Below are 17,140 nucleotides of genomic sequence, written 5' to 3'. Positions count from 1 at the left end.
CGAGATGTGGAACTCTCAGCTCCTTCACCATGTCCGCCTGCACACTGCCATGCTTCTGCCATGATGATAATGGACTGACCTCTGAACCTGTAAGCCAGCCCCAGTTAAAACTTTATTTTTTATAAGAGTTGCCTTAGTCATAGTATCTCTTCACAGCAACAAAACCCTAACTAAGACACACACCCAGGACCATCTTCACCACACACGTGTGGCTTAAAACCTGCAAGGGTGGGGGTTGTAGGTTTATGGTGGATTCCATCCGTAACCCCAGCACTGAGGCAGAAGGACAGAGTTTGAGGCCAGCATGAGCTACATATCAGCTTGCCCAACATCCTGAACTACAAAGTGATTTCTTGTCTTAAAAACCAAAACCAAATAACAAACTGTAAACAAGACATGCCAGGCGACAGGGGTGTAATGAATCTCCGTGGCAGAGTTTGCCTAGCAAACTAAAGACCCTGGTTCGATTCCCAGTGGAGGGGTAAAGATCTCACTCAGAACAGTGCTGGGCACCTCATTCCTGCCCACTACAATTTCTTGCTGTGGCTGCCTAGCTGGCTGGGGCCTCAGCTGCATAGAAAGGAGAGGACAAGGTATCTCAAGTCTAGCCAATCACATCTGCAGGACCTGGCCAGACCTCTGTGCTCAGAAGGAAACTGGATGAGGTGTTAATTGCTTCCTGTGATGTGCTCCTGTCGCCCCCAGTTATCCTCCTGCTCAAAGTGTCCGATTTTCAAACCTTTATTCTCCTATCACAATGTTTCTTTAGGGGCGGGGCCTCTAGGAGAGGGGAAAGCCCAGCATCCTGCTTCTTACATGGGCCAGTAGGTACCAGAGTCCAGCCTCGGAACGACTAGGTATTGGGAGGATGCTGGCCAAGTCCCAGGAGGCGGTTCTGTTCTTGGCCTTTTGATCCCTGCTACAGAGGGCCGGCCCTGTACTCAGGGGCAGGGCAAGAGGGCTCAGACCCTAGGGGATTGCTCAGCTGTTTGACCTCTGGTAAGTTAAATCATGAGGTGGCCCACCGGAGACTGAGCAGACTGCACCTCTCCAACTGCAGGACAGAAGAGTCCCGTCTGCCGGCCATGGAGCGCTGTGTGAGAGTCAAGTCTTGGGTAGAAGAGAATCGGGCCTCCTTTCAGCCTCCAGTTTGCAACAAGCTTATGTGAGTTTCCAGCTCCCGGTGACTACAGCCCACCCCCTTTCTTATTCCTCTTCCTCCTCCCTCAGCTGCCCCCCCCCAACCCGCCTTGAGTTTCCGAGAAGGGTGCAGAAGAGAGTTTGTGCTCTTATGGGGAGGGGAAACCGCCTGTTTCTTCTTTCAGTACCTCAGTCCGTTCCTCTTTCTGGAGGCCACAGTGGAGACTGTGGCCTTGATTTCTGAGACCGGCCCCAGTGTCTCTGAGGCTGTGAGAGATGAGGTGACAGAGTGTGACATTATTTCCATGGAAAGCCACTTTTCAACCCAGTGCCTCCATACGCCCTAGGAAAAGCTTAGTTTTCGTTGCCCCGGACTAGAACTTATGCCCCGAGACCCTGAAGCACGCACCTCAACCCTGGCAGAACCAGAAGCTATAGAGTCAGATGAACAATTCTTTGTATGGTGTGTGGGTATGTGTGTGTGTGTGTGTGTGTGTGTGTGTGTGTGTGTGTGTGTGTGTGTGTATGTGTGTGTTGCTATAGCCCAGACTTAGCTCACAATGTAGCTAAGGGTGGGCTTGAATTCCCAATCTTCCTGCTTCCATCTCCCAAGTGCTAGGATGACAGATGTGTACCACCACACCATGTTTCTGAGGTGCTGAGGGTGGAAGTCAGTGAACGCTAGGCAAGGACTTTTCCAAACTCAGCAGTATCCCTAGCCACAGGGATTCTTAACTCAGGGCTCATGGCCGTGCGCGCGCACACACACACACACACACACACACACACACACCAGACCCTCCCAGGCCTCCTCTACCTGTACCATGACTGAGCTGTTCGTGCTGCCTCTAGCCCCTCCCCCACCCCTCCCTCAATTCCACAGCTGAGATTCTTGCACTACCTCCGCAGATTCGAAGTCCCCATGTCTGTGTGGCTATCAGTCATTTCCAGTGGGCAGTGTCCCAACCCAGATGGCATCGGCCACTTACCCTCCAACAGGAAGACTAGCCAAGTATATTCCATCGTCTCCTTGACTTCTCACAGTAGCCCCCATGGGGTGGGATTTAATAAGTAACTTTCCCAATGTCATAGAGTTAGTGGGGGGCAGAGTCCACATGCAAGCCCGGGAACAGTTTGACTACAAAGTCCATGCAAGCTCTCGGTCACTGTGCAATACCCCCTGTAGACAACCACAACGGTCCCTCTGAGGCTCTTCCCTTTTACCGTTCTGCTCCCCCAGTTTGAAGCTTGATTGTTTGTGCCTCTTTCTTTCCTCCACTTCTTCCCTGTCTGCAGTCTCTCATTCTCACTCCCCCAAGTCTTCCCCTTTTCAATCCTGTGGGCATCTCTCGAATTCCATCCACATCAGCCTGGTCAGTAGCGACTGCCCTGCCTCCAGCCCTGCCTCCCACCAGCCGTCCAGCCCTCTCCAGCTCCTAAGTTAACCATCACCATCACAGGCCCTGCCTTTAGTCAGTCAGCTAGTGTTTACTGAGTACCACAATGCTCTCTCTGGGCATACCGCAGGAAGGAAAGAGACAAAACGCCTTCCCTGTAGAACTGTAGAGGAAATGCCAGTCAGTACGAGCTGGCCTATGGAGGGGGAGGGCATCCTCCATCAGTGAGAGGACAGTTTTCATGGTGAGTCTGTGCCATGCCTGAACCAAGCTTTTCTGGTACTTTGCTGGTATCCGTTGTGTTGCTGGGTTTCAAATGCATGAACCCAGTGTTGGCTTTCATGCTTAAAGATGCTTTCCTGCTGTGAGTCCCCATGTCCAAATTCCCACTCATAAAACCTGGCTTACACTGCACTCAGCAAATCATAAGGCAGCTGGACTGTCCATTCCTCCTTGTTGGGACTCCTGTTTCCTCAAGGCATTCCCCACCCCCGCCTCTCTCCACACACACAAACACACACAACAACATGATGTACAACACTGTTAGAGAGGCAGGTTCTGAGGCTCACACCCAGCTCTCATGTGTTGTGGCCATGTGATGTGAAGGATCGCTCGTTCCATTATAACTTACTGTACCTGCAACAGCCCTGTTTCTGAATACGTTCACCCTCTGAGGTTCTGGGGATTAAGACTCCCACACAAGCACTTGGATCAGTATCGGGATTCGAACCGTAACACCCGTGCTGAGATGAAAAGTTAGTGGAGGGCTCTGAACACAGAAGTTGTCACGTGCTCTGGCTTGTGCATTCTGCCTGGAGGGTGTGTGGGGGGTAGAGTTTTCAAATGGGCTTGTTCAAGAATTTTCTGTATGTGCTCTAAGTATATCTCAGTCAAGTCTATTAAGAAAAGACAAGGAGGCTGGAGAGATGGCTCAGTGGTTAAAAGCACTGACTGCTCTTCCAGAAGTCCTGAGTTCAATTCCCAGCAACCACATGGTGGCTCACAACCATCTGTAATGAGATCTGATGACCTCTTCTGGTGTGTCTGAAGACAGCTACAGTGTACTTATATATAATAAATAAATAACTCTTTAAAAAAAGTAAAAAAATGACTGAAGGGATGAACCAATGGGTAGGGTACTTGCCATCACAGACCTGAAGACCTGAATTGACTCCCAAAGTTGTCCTCTGACCTCCACACTTACTGAGAGAAGCCAGTGCAGGAACCTGAAGGCAGGAGCCATGGAGGGAGGGGTGCTGCTCACTGGCTTGTTCTCCATGGCTTGCTCAGCCTGCTCTCTTATAGAACCCAGGACCACCATCCCAGGGATGGCACGATCCACAGTGAGTCGGGCCCTTCCCAATAAATCAAATCATCAGTCTGGTTCATAGGCCAACCTGGTGGGGTGTATTTTCTCAATTTCCCAAATAACATGAAACTATCTAGCACATAAATATATATGTATTTTTTTTTTTAAATACCCTTATGAAATAAATTAAAGCTGCCTTGCTAGATGAGGGAAGTAAATCCCAGTAAAGTCAGCTAGAGTGCCCAAGATTGCAATTAAGCTGAATCAGTCTTAGGAGGTGTTTCATGCTTGTGAACACAGTTCAGACACATGTCTCCTTGCCCTCTTAGATGTCACAGACTCCTGAGTCCTCCAGAGTATGGTCCCCAGTGGTGGAGAGTCGCACAGCAGCCAGGCTGAGGGCTCCGGTTTGCTCACTGAGCTCCTGAGCTTGGCCCAGTGTCGTGGAGAGCAATGCTCGGCCATGCTGTTTCTTTATTGGTCCAAAGATATGCAGACAATCACACATGGAGGCACGCTAAATCGTGTACCAGACCTCTTCCTATCCCCACAGGGCCCTGCTTTCCGCCCTCCTTCCCAGGAGTTGATTCAGGTCCTTTTCTTGCCTCTCCACTGCAGGCACCAGGAGCAGCTCAAAGTCATGTTCGTTGGAGGCCCCAATACCAGGAAGGATTATCACATTGAAGAGGGCGAGGAGGTAGGCCACCCTGCTCACCCTTGTCAACTGCTGCCACTCAGAGGTGGGGGTGGGGAGTAGACACTTCCTAGGGCTCCAGTGAGTGGCCCAGGGAAAAGCAAATGAGACTCCCAGGGGAAGGGAAATGTGTTGCCTTAGAATTGGGGTACCTGCCTTGTGCCTGGGGAACTCTCCCACTTCATGACTATGTGGGGGTCCCTCTCCTTCCGCCTGATATATGACTGGCCCTCACATGAGACACAAACTCTGAGGGAATACATCCTTCTTTGATCCCAGAATCAGGTTCTCTCTCTCCTTCACACAAGGAGGTGGAGGAGAAATGGGAGACGGAAAGGCAACTCAGGGGTGGAAGGGTGGAGCACTGGTAACACTGAAGAAGGGGTTGGGACTGGGTGCGCCCTTTTTACTACTAAAGACAACAAGCCCTGATCTGCTAGGACTCCATGACTCTGAGTCTGGAGAGTGATTTCTGTGCTTCTGCACTTGCTTACTGAAGCTGTATTTTAAAAAGCAAAGATTGAGTGTGATGGTGCACATCTGTGATCCGCACTCAGGAGGGGAGGCAAAGGTCAGGAGTTCAAGGAGAACTAGGGTACAAAATGGAAATCTGTCTGGAAGGAGAAGGAAGAAGAGGTAAAAGAAAAAGGAGGAAAGGAAGAGGAGAAAAAGAAGAGGAGGAAGAGGAGAGGAGGAGCAAAGGAGGGGGAGAAGGAGAGAAAAAGAAAGAGGAGGAGGAAGGGAAGAGGAGGAGGAGGAAGGGAAGAGGAGGAGGAAGGGAAGAGAAGGAAAAGAGGAGAAGGAAGGGAAGAAAAGGAGGAAAGAAAGAGGAGGAGAAGAGAAGGAGGAAGGGAAGAGGAGGAGGAGGAAGGGAAGAGGAGGAGGAAGGGAAGAGAAGGAAAAGAGGAGAAGGAAGGGAAGAAAAGGAGGAAAGAAAGAGGAGGAGAAGAGAAGGAGGAAGGGAAGAGGAGGAGGAGGAAGGGAAGAGGAGGAGGAGAGGAGGAGGAGATGATAACTGGACCCTGACCCTACTGAGTGACACAGTGTATATCAGGATGTGCTGAGAAAGGACCACTGTAAAGTGCTCCTTATTTTCTGAAAAGCCTGGTTCTGGGCTTTGAGCTTCCACCCCATCACTGACTTCCCCAACACCAACTTACGACTGCTCACCACGAAGCCCTGAGAATTCCCTGTCAGCAAATACTAAGGGCACGGGAACACCAGGCAGAGGGCAACAGGCCTGCAGCAGTGACCAGAGCTGAGCAGAACCAGTTCCACACACCTTGGCTTCGGGCAGCCATTGAACTCCTCCCTCAAAGCTGGTTTCCTATGCTAAAAAAAAAAAAAAAAAAAAAAAAAAAACAAAGGAACAAAAAAAAAATGATATGAAAATCTAAAGTACATAGAGAGAGACGGGTTAGAGCTGAGTGGCGCGGTGGCCTTTACTGCTTGGCAAGTAATCCACTCCATAGTTAGGCCTGCTGTCATTGTCCACCTTGCCTGTCCCCCGTTGCCCTTGCTCAGCTCAGGGTCTGTCTGTCTCTCTGTGCTGCTCAGGTACATATGCATCTATGTCGGCTGGACTCAAGTTAGAGTCACTGGAGAGGAGGGAGCCTCAACTGAAATAGGGCTTCCATAGTATCTGGGAAGCTGGCCCAGCCCACTATGGGCGGTGCCATCCCTAGGCTAGAGGTCCTGGGTTCAATAAGAAAGCGGGTTGAACAAGCCATGAAAAGCAAGCATGCATCATCTCCTGCCTCCAGGTTCCTTCCCTGTTATGGAAACATTGCTAACCCTAAGTAGAACCATGTTCCTGAGTCCCTTGGCCAGTACATACTGTGATTCACCTGGTGGCTAAAAGATGAGCTGGGCTGGCCACGATGAGGAGGGATACTTGGTAGGTCAGAGAAGTCTGGTTGGAGGTAGGTTTATGATATTCGGACCTGCTGTGTAGAAGGAGGGCAGGGTTTGGTCCTCCCAAGTCCCTGGGCAGCCTCAGAGCAAAGCAGAGGGTCAGTGTCTTCTTTATCCTTGCCTGTTCTTATCCAGAGCCTGAGCAGTCACTCTGAGTGATGTTTAAAGCACGTCTGGCATCGCTTGCACTAGATTTCTCTTCTGGCTGAGCTCTGGCCTCTGCCATAGCCCTTAGGGGCCCTGGACCCATTCACTGCTCCAACCCACTTTCTCTGGTGACTGCCAAGAATGAAGGCAATTGGCTGAGAAGATGTTCCTCTGGCTAGTTGTATGAGCAGACAGGTCCATATCCTGTGCCCTTGGTCTGAGCCTTTTCTCCTAGCACATGGGACTATAGTCATGCCTGTAGAAAAAGACAATGTGCACAGAGTAGGTACTTAACAGCTATAAAAAGACAATGTGCACAGAGTAGGTACTTAACAGCTGTGGGTCCTTACCTGTTGTTGGCTCTCCTGCCTTCGAGTCCTTTCCAGGTCACAGAAGCTAGACTACATTTAATATCTGTGCGAGCCAGCACACTTAATCTTCCAGCTAGCTTCCCTCGGAGCATAATTCCTTTTGGATTGCCCAGGGTTACTGGTGGTTTTCTGCTGTCATAGGTGTTTCCTCTGTTGCAGGTCAGGCCTGCCCCTCGTCACAGAGAAGTCAGGGAACAAGCCAGGAAATTCCAGCTGCTGCCTTCTAGTTTTAATTGGTGGCTATTAATACCTTTTTGTCAGTCCAGAAAAAGTTTGATTCTGGCCCCTTTCTCCCCTGTTGATATTCACAGCCCCTCCCCATAATTCTGAGGTCACTCCTCTTCTCTTCCACCATGAAAGGATCCAAGACTTATACTGAGGGCTGATCACACACACACACACACACACACACACACACACACACACACACACATGCTCAATTGCTTCCTATGAAGAAACCTAGTAGGCTTTCCTGATTTATAGTAATTAACATTTGAGAGGTGTGTGCATGTTCTCGAGCGTGTGTGTGTGTGTGTGTGTGTGTGTGTGTGTGTGTGTGTGTGTGTTCTAGATCAGACTCATAAATACAACATAACAAACATTCTACCATGGAGCTGCATCTTCAGAATTATGGCTTGTTTTTAATAATGAGAGTAAATACCATTCATTGTGGAGACAGGGAGTATAGCAAGTTATCCCTCACACAGAACCATGAACCCCGTCACCTAGGCTAATTAGGATCCTCTGGGAATAATTCTTTGTTTGCTTCGTTTTGTGGGACAAGGTCTCAATAGCCCAGGCTGGCCTCAAACTCAAGGCAATCTGTCTGCCATCAGAGACAGGAGTCGTGTGTTCGGCCCATAAGGTACTGATTAGGGTTTTAGGATAAAATAGAAAATGTAATAGGAGCCCTAGGGAGAGCCCAGCCACCAAGTCCATCTGCCTAGGCTGCCACAGCCCAGTGCCAGAGCATCTCAGTGGCTGGAGGAATGCACAGGGCCCCAGAACTACCCGGGCTACAATCCCAACTGCAACTCCAAGACTCACCAGCTCAGACCAGCCGCTTTGAGCCTCAGCTTTCTTTTCTCCAGAATGGGGCTAATAATGTCGATGCTGGGCCTGTAAAATTTCCGATGCACGTGAAAAAGCCCAGCAGAAGTTAAGGAATCTCCACCGTGGCGTCACTGAGTTCTTCGGAGAGCTTCTTACCCAGACTTCTGTATCCCTCCGCCCAGCCAGGCACCTGCTGTTGCACCCTGGGTAATCTGAGGATCACCTACATGCTCCAGATTTACAGTTCCAGTTCCTGTGTGTCTCCAACTTTCTTGTTTGTGGCCTGGGCCAGGGGATACGGGGGCTTCAGAGCAGGGGTGCTGGGGCTCTTCATAAGCTTTTCCGGTTTTCTGATCAGAGCCCGGGTCCTGGGCAGAAGTTAAGGATCTAAAAGGTGGGGCAGGAAGGTCTCAGATTCTTGGTTTTCCCGCAGGTGTTTTACCAGATGGAGGGAGACATGGTGCTCCGAGTCCTGGAGCAAGGAAAACACCGGGACGTGGTTATTCGGCAGGGAGAGGTAAGGCTGGCCCCGGGGGAAAGAAAGGCAGAGGGCATCAGAGCAGAATCCCACCCGGGTCATTTTCCCTGCCTGTCCTCAGCACACCCACCACACACACACACCTTTCTGAGCACAGGTCTACAGTCCCTCCGGTTTCCCATGGTTCTAGGGTAGGGGCTGGCAGAGAGCGCGCTCCAGGGTAGATGGGCAGAGCCCCCTGCTGCCCTGTGGGTCGCCCAGTGTGCTGGAGGCAACCAGGTCATCTTGAGGGATTACAGTCTTGCTGGACCCCTGCTCTCCGCCCCTGCAGATATTCCTCCTGCCTGCCAGGGTGCCCCACTCCCCACAGAGGTTTGCCAACACTATGGGGCTGGTGATTGAAAGACGGAGGATGGAGACAGAGCTGGATGGGCTGAGGTAATTGTTTGTGTGTGTGTCCGGAGCGTGGGTGATCAGAGAGCTAACGGCAGAGGGGATGGTTGAAAAGTATAACGGGAAGGGTCAGTGATAGACTCAAGAAAGCACTTCCCGGCCACCAAGACTAGAGGGCTTGGTGACAGCAGGCACTAGAGAGCCTGGATTTGCTCCAGAGAGGGGAGAAGGGGTTTGGTGAGGGGTTAGGGGGTGGTCTCTGTGGTGCACATGAAGACCCCGACTGGACTTTGCTTTTGTGCATTCTGCAGGTTTGCTAGGAGCTTTGTGGTGGGGAGGGGTGACTGCAGATAGGGAAAATGGAGGAACCCAAAGCCACATGTCCTGACATGGGCAAATACTGCAGCTGCGAGTAGCCTGGGCCCGCAAAAGTTCTCCTTGGCTACAGCCTCTGTACTTGTGTTTCTACCCCAGATCATAACAAGCATGAACATCTGGCCAGCAACATCTGTGTTCCAGGCACTAGCTAGAAGTCGCTGTGTGCATTTATTACCCTATATTCACCCAGAATGCTGGCTAGGGGCTAGGTGAGCTTACTGTCTGCTCTTCCTTGAAACTCTGGGGACTGAACCTGGGCCTTGCACATACTAGATCTGTGCTCTGGTAGTTCCTGGAGAAGAAACTGGGCCTAGGTAAAGAAACTTGCTAGATGTGGCATTACAGGGAAATCAGAGCCAGAGCGAATGCTGGATCAGCAAGGGGGAAGAACCAGCCCTGGAGGGGGCCCTGGACTCCAACTTCCTCCCCACCTCCATCGGTTCTAGACCAATTCTCAACCCCTTCCCAGGGGTCACCTAAGAGCATAGGGAAACATTTACATTACAATTCATAGTAATTGGACAGTAGCAAAGTCCAGTCATGACGTAGCAACAAAATAATTTTAGACCGGGGGTCACCGCAGCGTGAGGAAGTTACTGAAGGGTCCTGCCGTTAGGAAGGCTGAGGACCACTGGGCTGGACCACCAAGCTCTGGAAAGAGGAGACCCTCCAGGCTCCAAAAGCAATCACTGCTCTACAACTATGCTTCAAGCTTTCGAAGAAAACTTTGTGTTTCTCAGTGAGTTACCAGAATCAAACTTCTTTGCCTGACACCTTCTGTCATCATGGGCCTTTTAAACACTCATTTTTTTAATGAGTCGGAATCATACATATTCCCTCTCAAAGCCTAGAAACATAAGAATCGGAAGTGAACTAAATTAAAATTACCTGCCACTTAAGGGAGGATTTTATGGTTTGTGGATTTAATTTTATTCCTCTTGTGCCTCCCAAGAAAACAAGTAATTAAAACGCAGAAACGGAAATCTTTTGTCAGGCTCCAGTTAGACATGAAGACGTGGCCTTTTCCATTCATGCTTTCCCCTCTCAACCCTCCAGTCTTGTTACATGCATGGGTTTAAATTTTGCTGTCTTTAGTTAAAAAAAAAATTTTTTTTTAAATGTTGGAGCCACCAAGACTGCTCAGTGTGAAAACTCCACAGCTCTGCCCGCCAGGCCCCAGGCTTGATCCCAAGGATCCACATGGTGGGAGGTGTAAACATTTGAAAACTGTCCTCTGATGTCAACAACCCATGTAATGGCATGCATGGCCACTCCCCAAATAAATAAATATGAGAAAAACCAAATCCTAGGGGATTGCAGACTTTTACAATTTGCCCCGTTTGTGTAACCGGAGCCACGTGCCCACTGGAAAATTCACAAGTATTCCTCATATTGTTAAAAATCACACACACACACACACACAGACACACACACACACACACACACACACGGCTGCACCATCAGCTATGGCACAAGGGCCGGTTGAGTAGGCAGACAGCAGGACTTCACTTCTAAAAGGAATCTCTCCGAGGTGCTCTTTGGAGGGGACTCTAGTGAGTTATTGGTATCCTCAGTAACATTTTACAGCAAATTCAATAACGGATTTCACCTGGCTGCTTTTGACCTTTAATAAAAGCCAGATGAAACTCAGCATTAAAATACTACCTCGACGACCATTCCTGAGGGCACTGTAGCCCCCAAAATGAAGCTTTCTGGTAGCCAGCTCCGCCTCAGGTTGGAAGCTGAGTGGATGCAGCCTGCCTCTCTGCACAGAACTGTCCCTGCCGTTCTGTGAGAGTCACAGAGCAGAAAGAACAGGGCTGATCCGAAACTGATGCGGAGACAGTTGCTCCCACCTCCTGCCTTCTGCTTGTATAAGGGTCGGAGGTGGCTGTGCCCATGGAGACATGGGTGTAAGGGGTGACTGAAGGCTGTGTGTGCGCCAGAGAAGGTCAGAGCTGTGTACAGGCGACTTCTGACCTCCAAACCAAAAGAGGTGTAGGGGGGCCAGGGGGTAGGGGTGGGGGTCTGGGGGTGCTGCATTGGCTGCTGACGACGTTTCTGTGTACAGTGACCCAGAGCCCAAAGAACAGACAGTAGCACTTCCGGCTGCCCGTCCAAGATTCAGGCTGAGCTTCAACTTCCTTGTGTTGAAAACAAACACACTTGGATCAAACGTTCCCTAGTGCTCTCTCAGCTTCTGTCTTGTGTGTAGCCTGCTCCATACACAGGCTGTGCAATCTTCCTGCCAAGTCGTTCTCTTCCCCAGCCCAAGTTCTACCTGGTTTGCACACGCGCGGTGTAGGTGTGACCCCCAGGCTGTGCTAACAGAGAGTAACAAAAGCAGCTTAGCTGTGCAGTGTATGGGCCCAGTGAGGGGCCCTCGAGCAGAACCCAGCCCGGACCAGGCTGCCCCAAAGCTGCCCAGATGGAGAGCGGACTCCCTTGACCTCTGTTTTGGCAGGTACTATGTGGGGGACACTGAGGATGTCCTCTTCGAGAAATGGTTCCACTGTGAGGACCTTGGGACACAGTTAGCCCCTATCATCCAAGAGTAAGTTCCCGCTTGGGCCCCTCCCTCACCGTCCTTCAGTTTTGCAGTGCCCCTTGGCCTGGAGCCATCAGGGGTAGGAGTTAAAAAGAATCTCTCACCTCCAGGGTGGAATAAGCAGCTCTGCAGGGTTGGGAGGGAAGCATGATGGGTAATGAAGTCCTGTGGGGTCTACGACTGTGCACTGGCTCCTGTGTGTGGTGTATACCTCACCGGCACCTTAACCGGAAGGCAGTCATTCCGTCCTCTCTGCTGGTCCCTGCAGGTTCTTCCGCTCTGAGCAGTACCGAACCGGAAAGCCCAACCGTGGTGAGACCCCTCGGTCTTCTCCCTCCCTTCCTCCCTCCCTCCTCCCTCTCTCCTTCCCTCCCTCAATTGGGTTGGGTCTTGACTTGGTCCCAGGAGCTTCTTCCTGAATCCTCTGCCTAGTAATTAAAGTACTGAGCAGACAACACCAAGTAGCACCCGGTCCGGCTGCTCAGTCATTAGGCGGCACCCAAGTCCCGCACTGGCTATGAGTGAAGGCTTCTGGGAGACTATACTGGGGCTGGGTGGGCTGAGTTTGGGGATCACTTTTCATCACCATGTCACTGGTACAGACCAGCTGCTCAAGGAGCTGCCCTTCCCGCTGAGTACACGATCTGTCATGGAGCCCATGTCACTGAAGGCCTGGCTGGATGGCCACTCCAGGGAGCTTCAGGCAGGCACACCCCTAAGCCTGTTTGGGGACAGCTATGAGACCCAGGTAATACAGCTCAGGGCACTCAACACCCAGCAAGCTAGCACCTGAGAAGTGGGAATCACTCCCTCCCCCTCGCCCCTCCCCCCCCCTAGCACACACACACACACACACACACACAGAGAGAGAGAGAGAGAGAGATTGAGATTTTAGAGGCAGGAGAATGACCTTCCTGTTCCCTTTCTAGCTCAGAGATTAACAGTGTTGCTGTGACTAACTTTCTCTGGGTGCCTTCATGCTCCCAAGGATACTTTGTGTTCAGAGTGGGAGGTTCTTTGTCTAAGGTCAGCTTCCTGGGTGTCACTTACTGCTTCCTGGGTTTTTGGCACGTGGGAACTTGGACACGGAAGGGAAGGAGTTATTGGCAGAGGGTTGAGCAGCAATGTGTAGAAACCCTATAGCTGGCCTTTCAGCTAGTATTCCTGCTGCCTTGGGCTTTGGTAAGCACAAGACAGTTGCTATGAACAAGTTAACCCACAACTGCCAGTCATGTGACTCATTTACTAGAGAAAACACAGAAAGTCATAGGAGAATAACTGGAGGAGGTGATGTGCACATAGAATGTCTTAATTAAAAAGTTTAAGGGGCTGGAGAGATGGCTCAGTGTTTAAGAACACTGACTGCTCTTCCAGAGGTCCTGAGTTCAATTCCCAGCAACCACATGGTGGCTCACAACCATCTGTAATGGGATCCAGTGCCCTTTTCTGGTGTGTCTGAAGACAGCTACAATGTACTCATAAATACAATAATAAATACGTCTTTAAACTTTTTTTAGATTTGTTTATTTTAATTTGTGCTTATCAGTGCTAGAACATGTATGTATGCACATCACATACTTGCCTGTGGAGGCCAGAAGAGAGCGTTTGACCCTCTGGAGCTGGAGTTACAGATGCTTATGAATGACCGTATGGGTCCTGGGAACTGAAATTGGGTCCTCTGTGATCTTAACCACTGAGCCATCTCTCCGGCCCCAGGTAGAATTGTGAAGCTAGTTTAAGGGTTTGCAGGAGGTATAAAGGGAGGTAGGTGGAGCAGTCTGGAAGAAGAAGAAACATGAAGGCTGGAAGAGCTGAAACAGCCTAGCCCTTGGAGCAGCTGAGGCTAGCCAGAGCTAGGTGGGGAGGCTAGCATAAAGGGTGAGTTGCTAACTGTTTCCAGAACTCTGCTGATCTACACTAAGAGAGAGGACATGTCCTAGAGACAGCAGGGGTTTCGCTGGGTGTTGAGGGGAGAGTCTAGAGTGACATTTGTGAGCCATCAGCCTTTCTTTGTGAGACTGGGTCAGAGGATGAGGTATGACAGAGACACCTACAAGGATGCTGCTATTGGCATGTGTGATAGCTTTTCAATAGCACAGCCTGTCCAGTTAGGAATAGTCACCAGGAGTCAGAGAGATGGCTTGCCAGGTAGAGGTGCTGTCTTAGGGTTTTATTACTGTGAGCAGACACCATGACCAATGCAAGTCTTATAAGGACATTTAACTGGGGCTGGCTTACAGGTTCAAAGGTTCAGTTCATTATCATCAAGGCAGGAACATGGCAGCGTCCAGGCAGGCATGGTGCAGGAGGAGCTGAGAGTTCTACATCTCCATCTGAAGGCTGCTAGCAAAATAGTGACTTCCAGGGTGAGGATCTTAAGCCCATGTCCACAGTGACACACCTACTCCAACAAGGCCACACCTCCAAATAGTGCCACTCCCTGGGCCAGCACATACAAACCATCACACATGCTCACTGTGTAAGTCTGGCAATCTGGGTTTGATCACTGAGACCCACATAAAAGTGGAAAGAGAACTGATCCCACAGGTCATGCATGTATGACCACATGTACACCCATCATACAATCACATATGATGATGGTGATGATGATGAAAATTATCATGATGATGAAAAAGAAGAGGGAGAAGAGGAAGAGGAAGAAGAACAAGAAGAAGAAGAAGAAGAAAAGGGAGGAGGGCAAGGAAGAGGAGGAGGAAGATTTAAAACAACAACAAACTAGTGATTACTCCAGGGCAGGAGGCTCGCACAGTATAGGCCTGGACTCTTCCAGTAGTAGGGACACCCAAAGCTTATGTAGGGTTGTGATGATAAAGCATAAAACCCAAAGGCCTTTGCACCCACCACAGCTGTCTATGGCTCCCTCACCCTGTGTCTATCTGCTCTAGATCTCCTTTGCCGATTTCCATCAACCCCTCCCTACAGCCTGCAGGAGCACGGGCCTCGGTGGTCACAGGGCCGACAGTCCCCAGCCTCTCTCTTTCTTCTCAAGTCAGACTCTGAACACTTCACAGGAATGGCAGTAGAGAATCCAGGAAGCTGGGATGGGTGTGTCTGAGTGTGAGCTAGTGATAGATACTCATGAGGGGTAGGTGTGTGTGTGTGTGTGTGAGTGAGTGAGAGAGAGAGAGAGAGAGAGAGAGAGAGAGAGAGAGAGAGAGAGAGAGAATAATTAACAGGCAGCTGGGCTGATGGCCCGGAGCCTCCCTATCTGATCCCTGACAAGTAAAGGCTTGTCACATGGGGACGAGGCTGTGGCAGTGGGCACATCTTGCCCCTTAAAGGCCATAGTGAAGGCCGGGGTTGTGACTGTCTCCCAAATGGGGCAGAATCCCAAAATACTCTGCTTTGTCTCCCACCAGGTCATTGTCTACGGACAAGGTAGCAGCCAAGGCCCGAGGCAGGATGTGGATGTGTGGCTGTGGCAACTGGCAAGTGGGACCCCAGGGCAGGGTGGCACAATCTTCTGTCCACAGAGATTGGTTGTTTCTTGACCTCAGGCTCCCATAGTGAGACCTACTCTCGGCCTTCTTGCAAGGCAGACTCAGGGATGCGAAAGCGAGAGTTGAGGCCTGCTGTCCCTCACCCTCTTCTCTGCTTATGTTTTGTTTTTGTGGTATTAGGGATGGGACTTAGGGCCTCCTGCAAGGCAAGAGCTCTGCCATTGAACATCCCCTGACTCCCCCGGTCCCCCACCCACCATGCATGTGTGTGTGTGTGTGTGTGTGTGTGTGTGTGTGTGCACGCACATGGACACACACACACACTTATTTTGAGACAGGGAGCTCGGCCTCACCAGCCTCCACTTGGTTCTGCTGTTCTCTCACAGGAGGGCTCCTCTAAGGTGACAATGGAAGGTCGGTGTTTGGCCCTGGCCCCAGATGACAGCCTGTTGGTGCCCGCTGGGACCTCGTGAGTATAATATGCCAGGACTATCTGAAACTGTGAGACTGACCCCCGTCCCTGAAACCTCCGGGCACTGGCCTTGTGTGACTCTTGTGTATCTGTATTCCCACAGGTACTCGTGGGAGCGCGCACAAGGCTCTGTGGCCTTGTCTGTGACACAAGACCCTGCCTGTAAGAAGCCACTGAGGTGACTCTCCTGTGTGGGACCCCAAGCAGTCACAGGGTGCCTGAGAGCTGTCCTGGCAGCTGCCCCTTCCAGACAGCTCCTTCAGTCTCATGACATCCCCATGGTCGTGGTTGTCACTGGCATCCACCCGGCTGCTATGCTGAGCCCAGGATGCTGAGAGGACTCCTAGGACACCAGTAGTCCCCTCTCTTCTAGCACTACACTGTCAACTAGGTACACATACTGTCCCCATGTGCTCACTAGCCTGACAATAAGACATCTCTCAATAAAGGCATCCTACTAAATGAGGGCTTGTGAGCTTTAAGCAGCAGACATGTTTCCCTGTCATCTGTTGCTTAGGGACACCAGTGACCATAGGGAGTTAGAGGGCCTGCTAATGTGTGACACCACCTCTTGTGGACAGGCGGTTCTCACTGTGCACGGAACCCTGATCCACACAGTCCAACTGTGGCTGTAGAGCTGAGTGCTTCTTTGTCTCTTTCTCTGTTCGCATCCATTCATTTAGTTGTTAACATACTTAAAAATGACAACAAACCCCGACTCTGCTGAGTTTCTTTCTCAACCACAGAAGTCATGTATGCTAATCATGGAAATACCTAAAACACAGAATTCCCTGCCCCCAGGAGTAACCACTGCCGTAGCTCTACAAGTGGAAGAATGGCAAGTGGGCCATCCGTGGCATGCACAGCCTTCCTGGGCAGCCTGGGCTCGGGGAGGGACGTCAGTGAGAAGCCTGTAGTACTGAGCCTGCATCTGCACAGGGCAGGCCTTCCTGATCCGCACAGAATGAGCCTAGGCTTGGAGGCAGAGCTTCCTTAAGAAAAGGGAACTAGAGCCACTGCTCTGACACACTCCATTGAAGAGCGAAGGCACTTGACTTTGCTGAGGGGGCTTTCTGGCCCTGAAGGATATGACATCAGCACCTGTCTTCCAACCCAGAAGTCTTTTCTATAGCAAAGAAGAACCACACTGACGCCTTCCAATGTCCACTGTCCAGGGCGGCCTGGTCCACGCTTGGTGGCACCTGTGTGCTTCTCTTTCCCAGATCTGGGAAGAGAACATGTCATGTCTAAAGATGTTTGTAGGGGTCAGAACAAAGGACAACCAGTCACCTTCATTTTCTCTTCACAGCTCTTCATGAAGGTGACAGCAGCTGATTTTACAGAGGGCAATTTTATTAGCATTTAGAAGAAAACCCCCAAAGCAA

General features: G+C 50.7%; 1 protein-coding gene across 1 annotated transcript; it reads left to right on the top strand.

The window, feature by feature from the left end:
- Window positions 1–1,085: 1,085 nt before the first annotated feature.
- On the top strand, window positions 1,086–15,937 carry HAAO (3-hydroxyanthranilate 3,4-dioxygenase; the record flags this gene model as incomplete). The annotated part of the gene is made up of 10 exons (XM_080914466.1): window positions 1,086–1,165; window positions 4,465–4,543; window positions 8,459–8,542; window positions 8,835–8,941; window positions 11,739–11,828; window positions 12,091–12,134; window positions 12,425–12,570; window positions 15,203–15,271; window positions 15,670–15,752; window positions 15,859–15,937. The coding sequence occupies 10 exons, from the start codon at window positions 1,086–1,088 to the stop codon at window positions 15,935–15,937; spliced, it is 861 nt and encodes a 286-aa protein (XP_080770592.1).
- Between the last annotated feature and the right edge of the window lie 1,203 nt (window positions 15,938–17,140).

This window comes from Micromys minutus (genome assembly GCF_963924665.1).
Source record: "Micromys minutus genome assembly, chromosome: 3".
Lineage (NCBI taxonomy): Eukaryota > Metazoa > Chordata > Mammalia > Rodentia > Muridae > Micromys > Micromys minutus.
The sequence above is the reverse complement of the archived record's forward strand: the minus strand, read 5'-3'. Positions and strand labels throughout refer to the sequence as shown.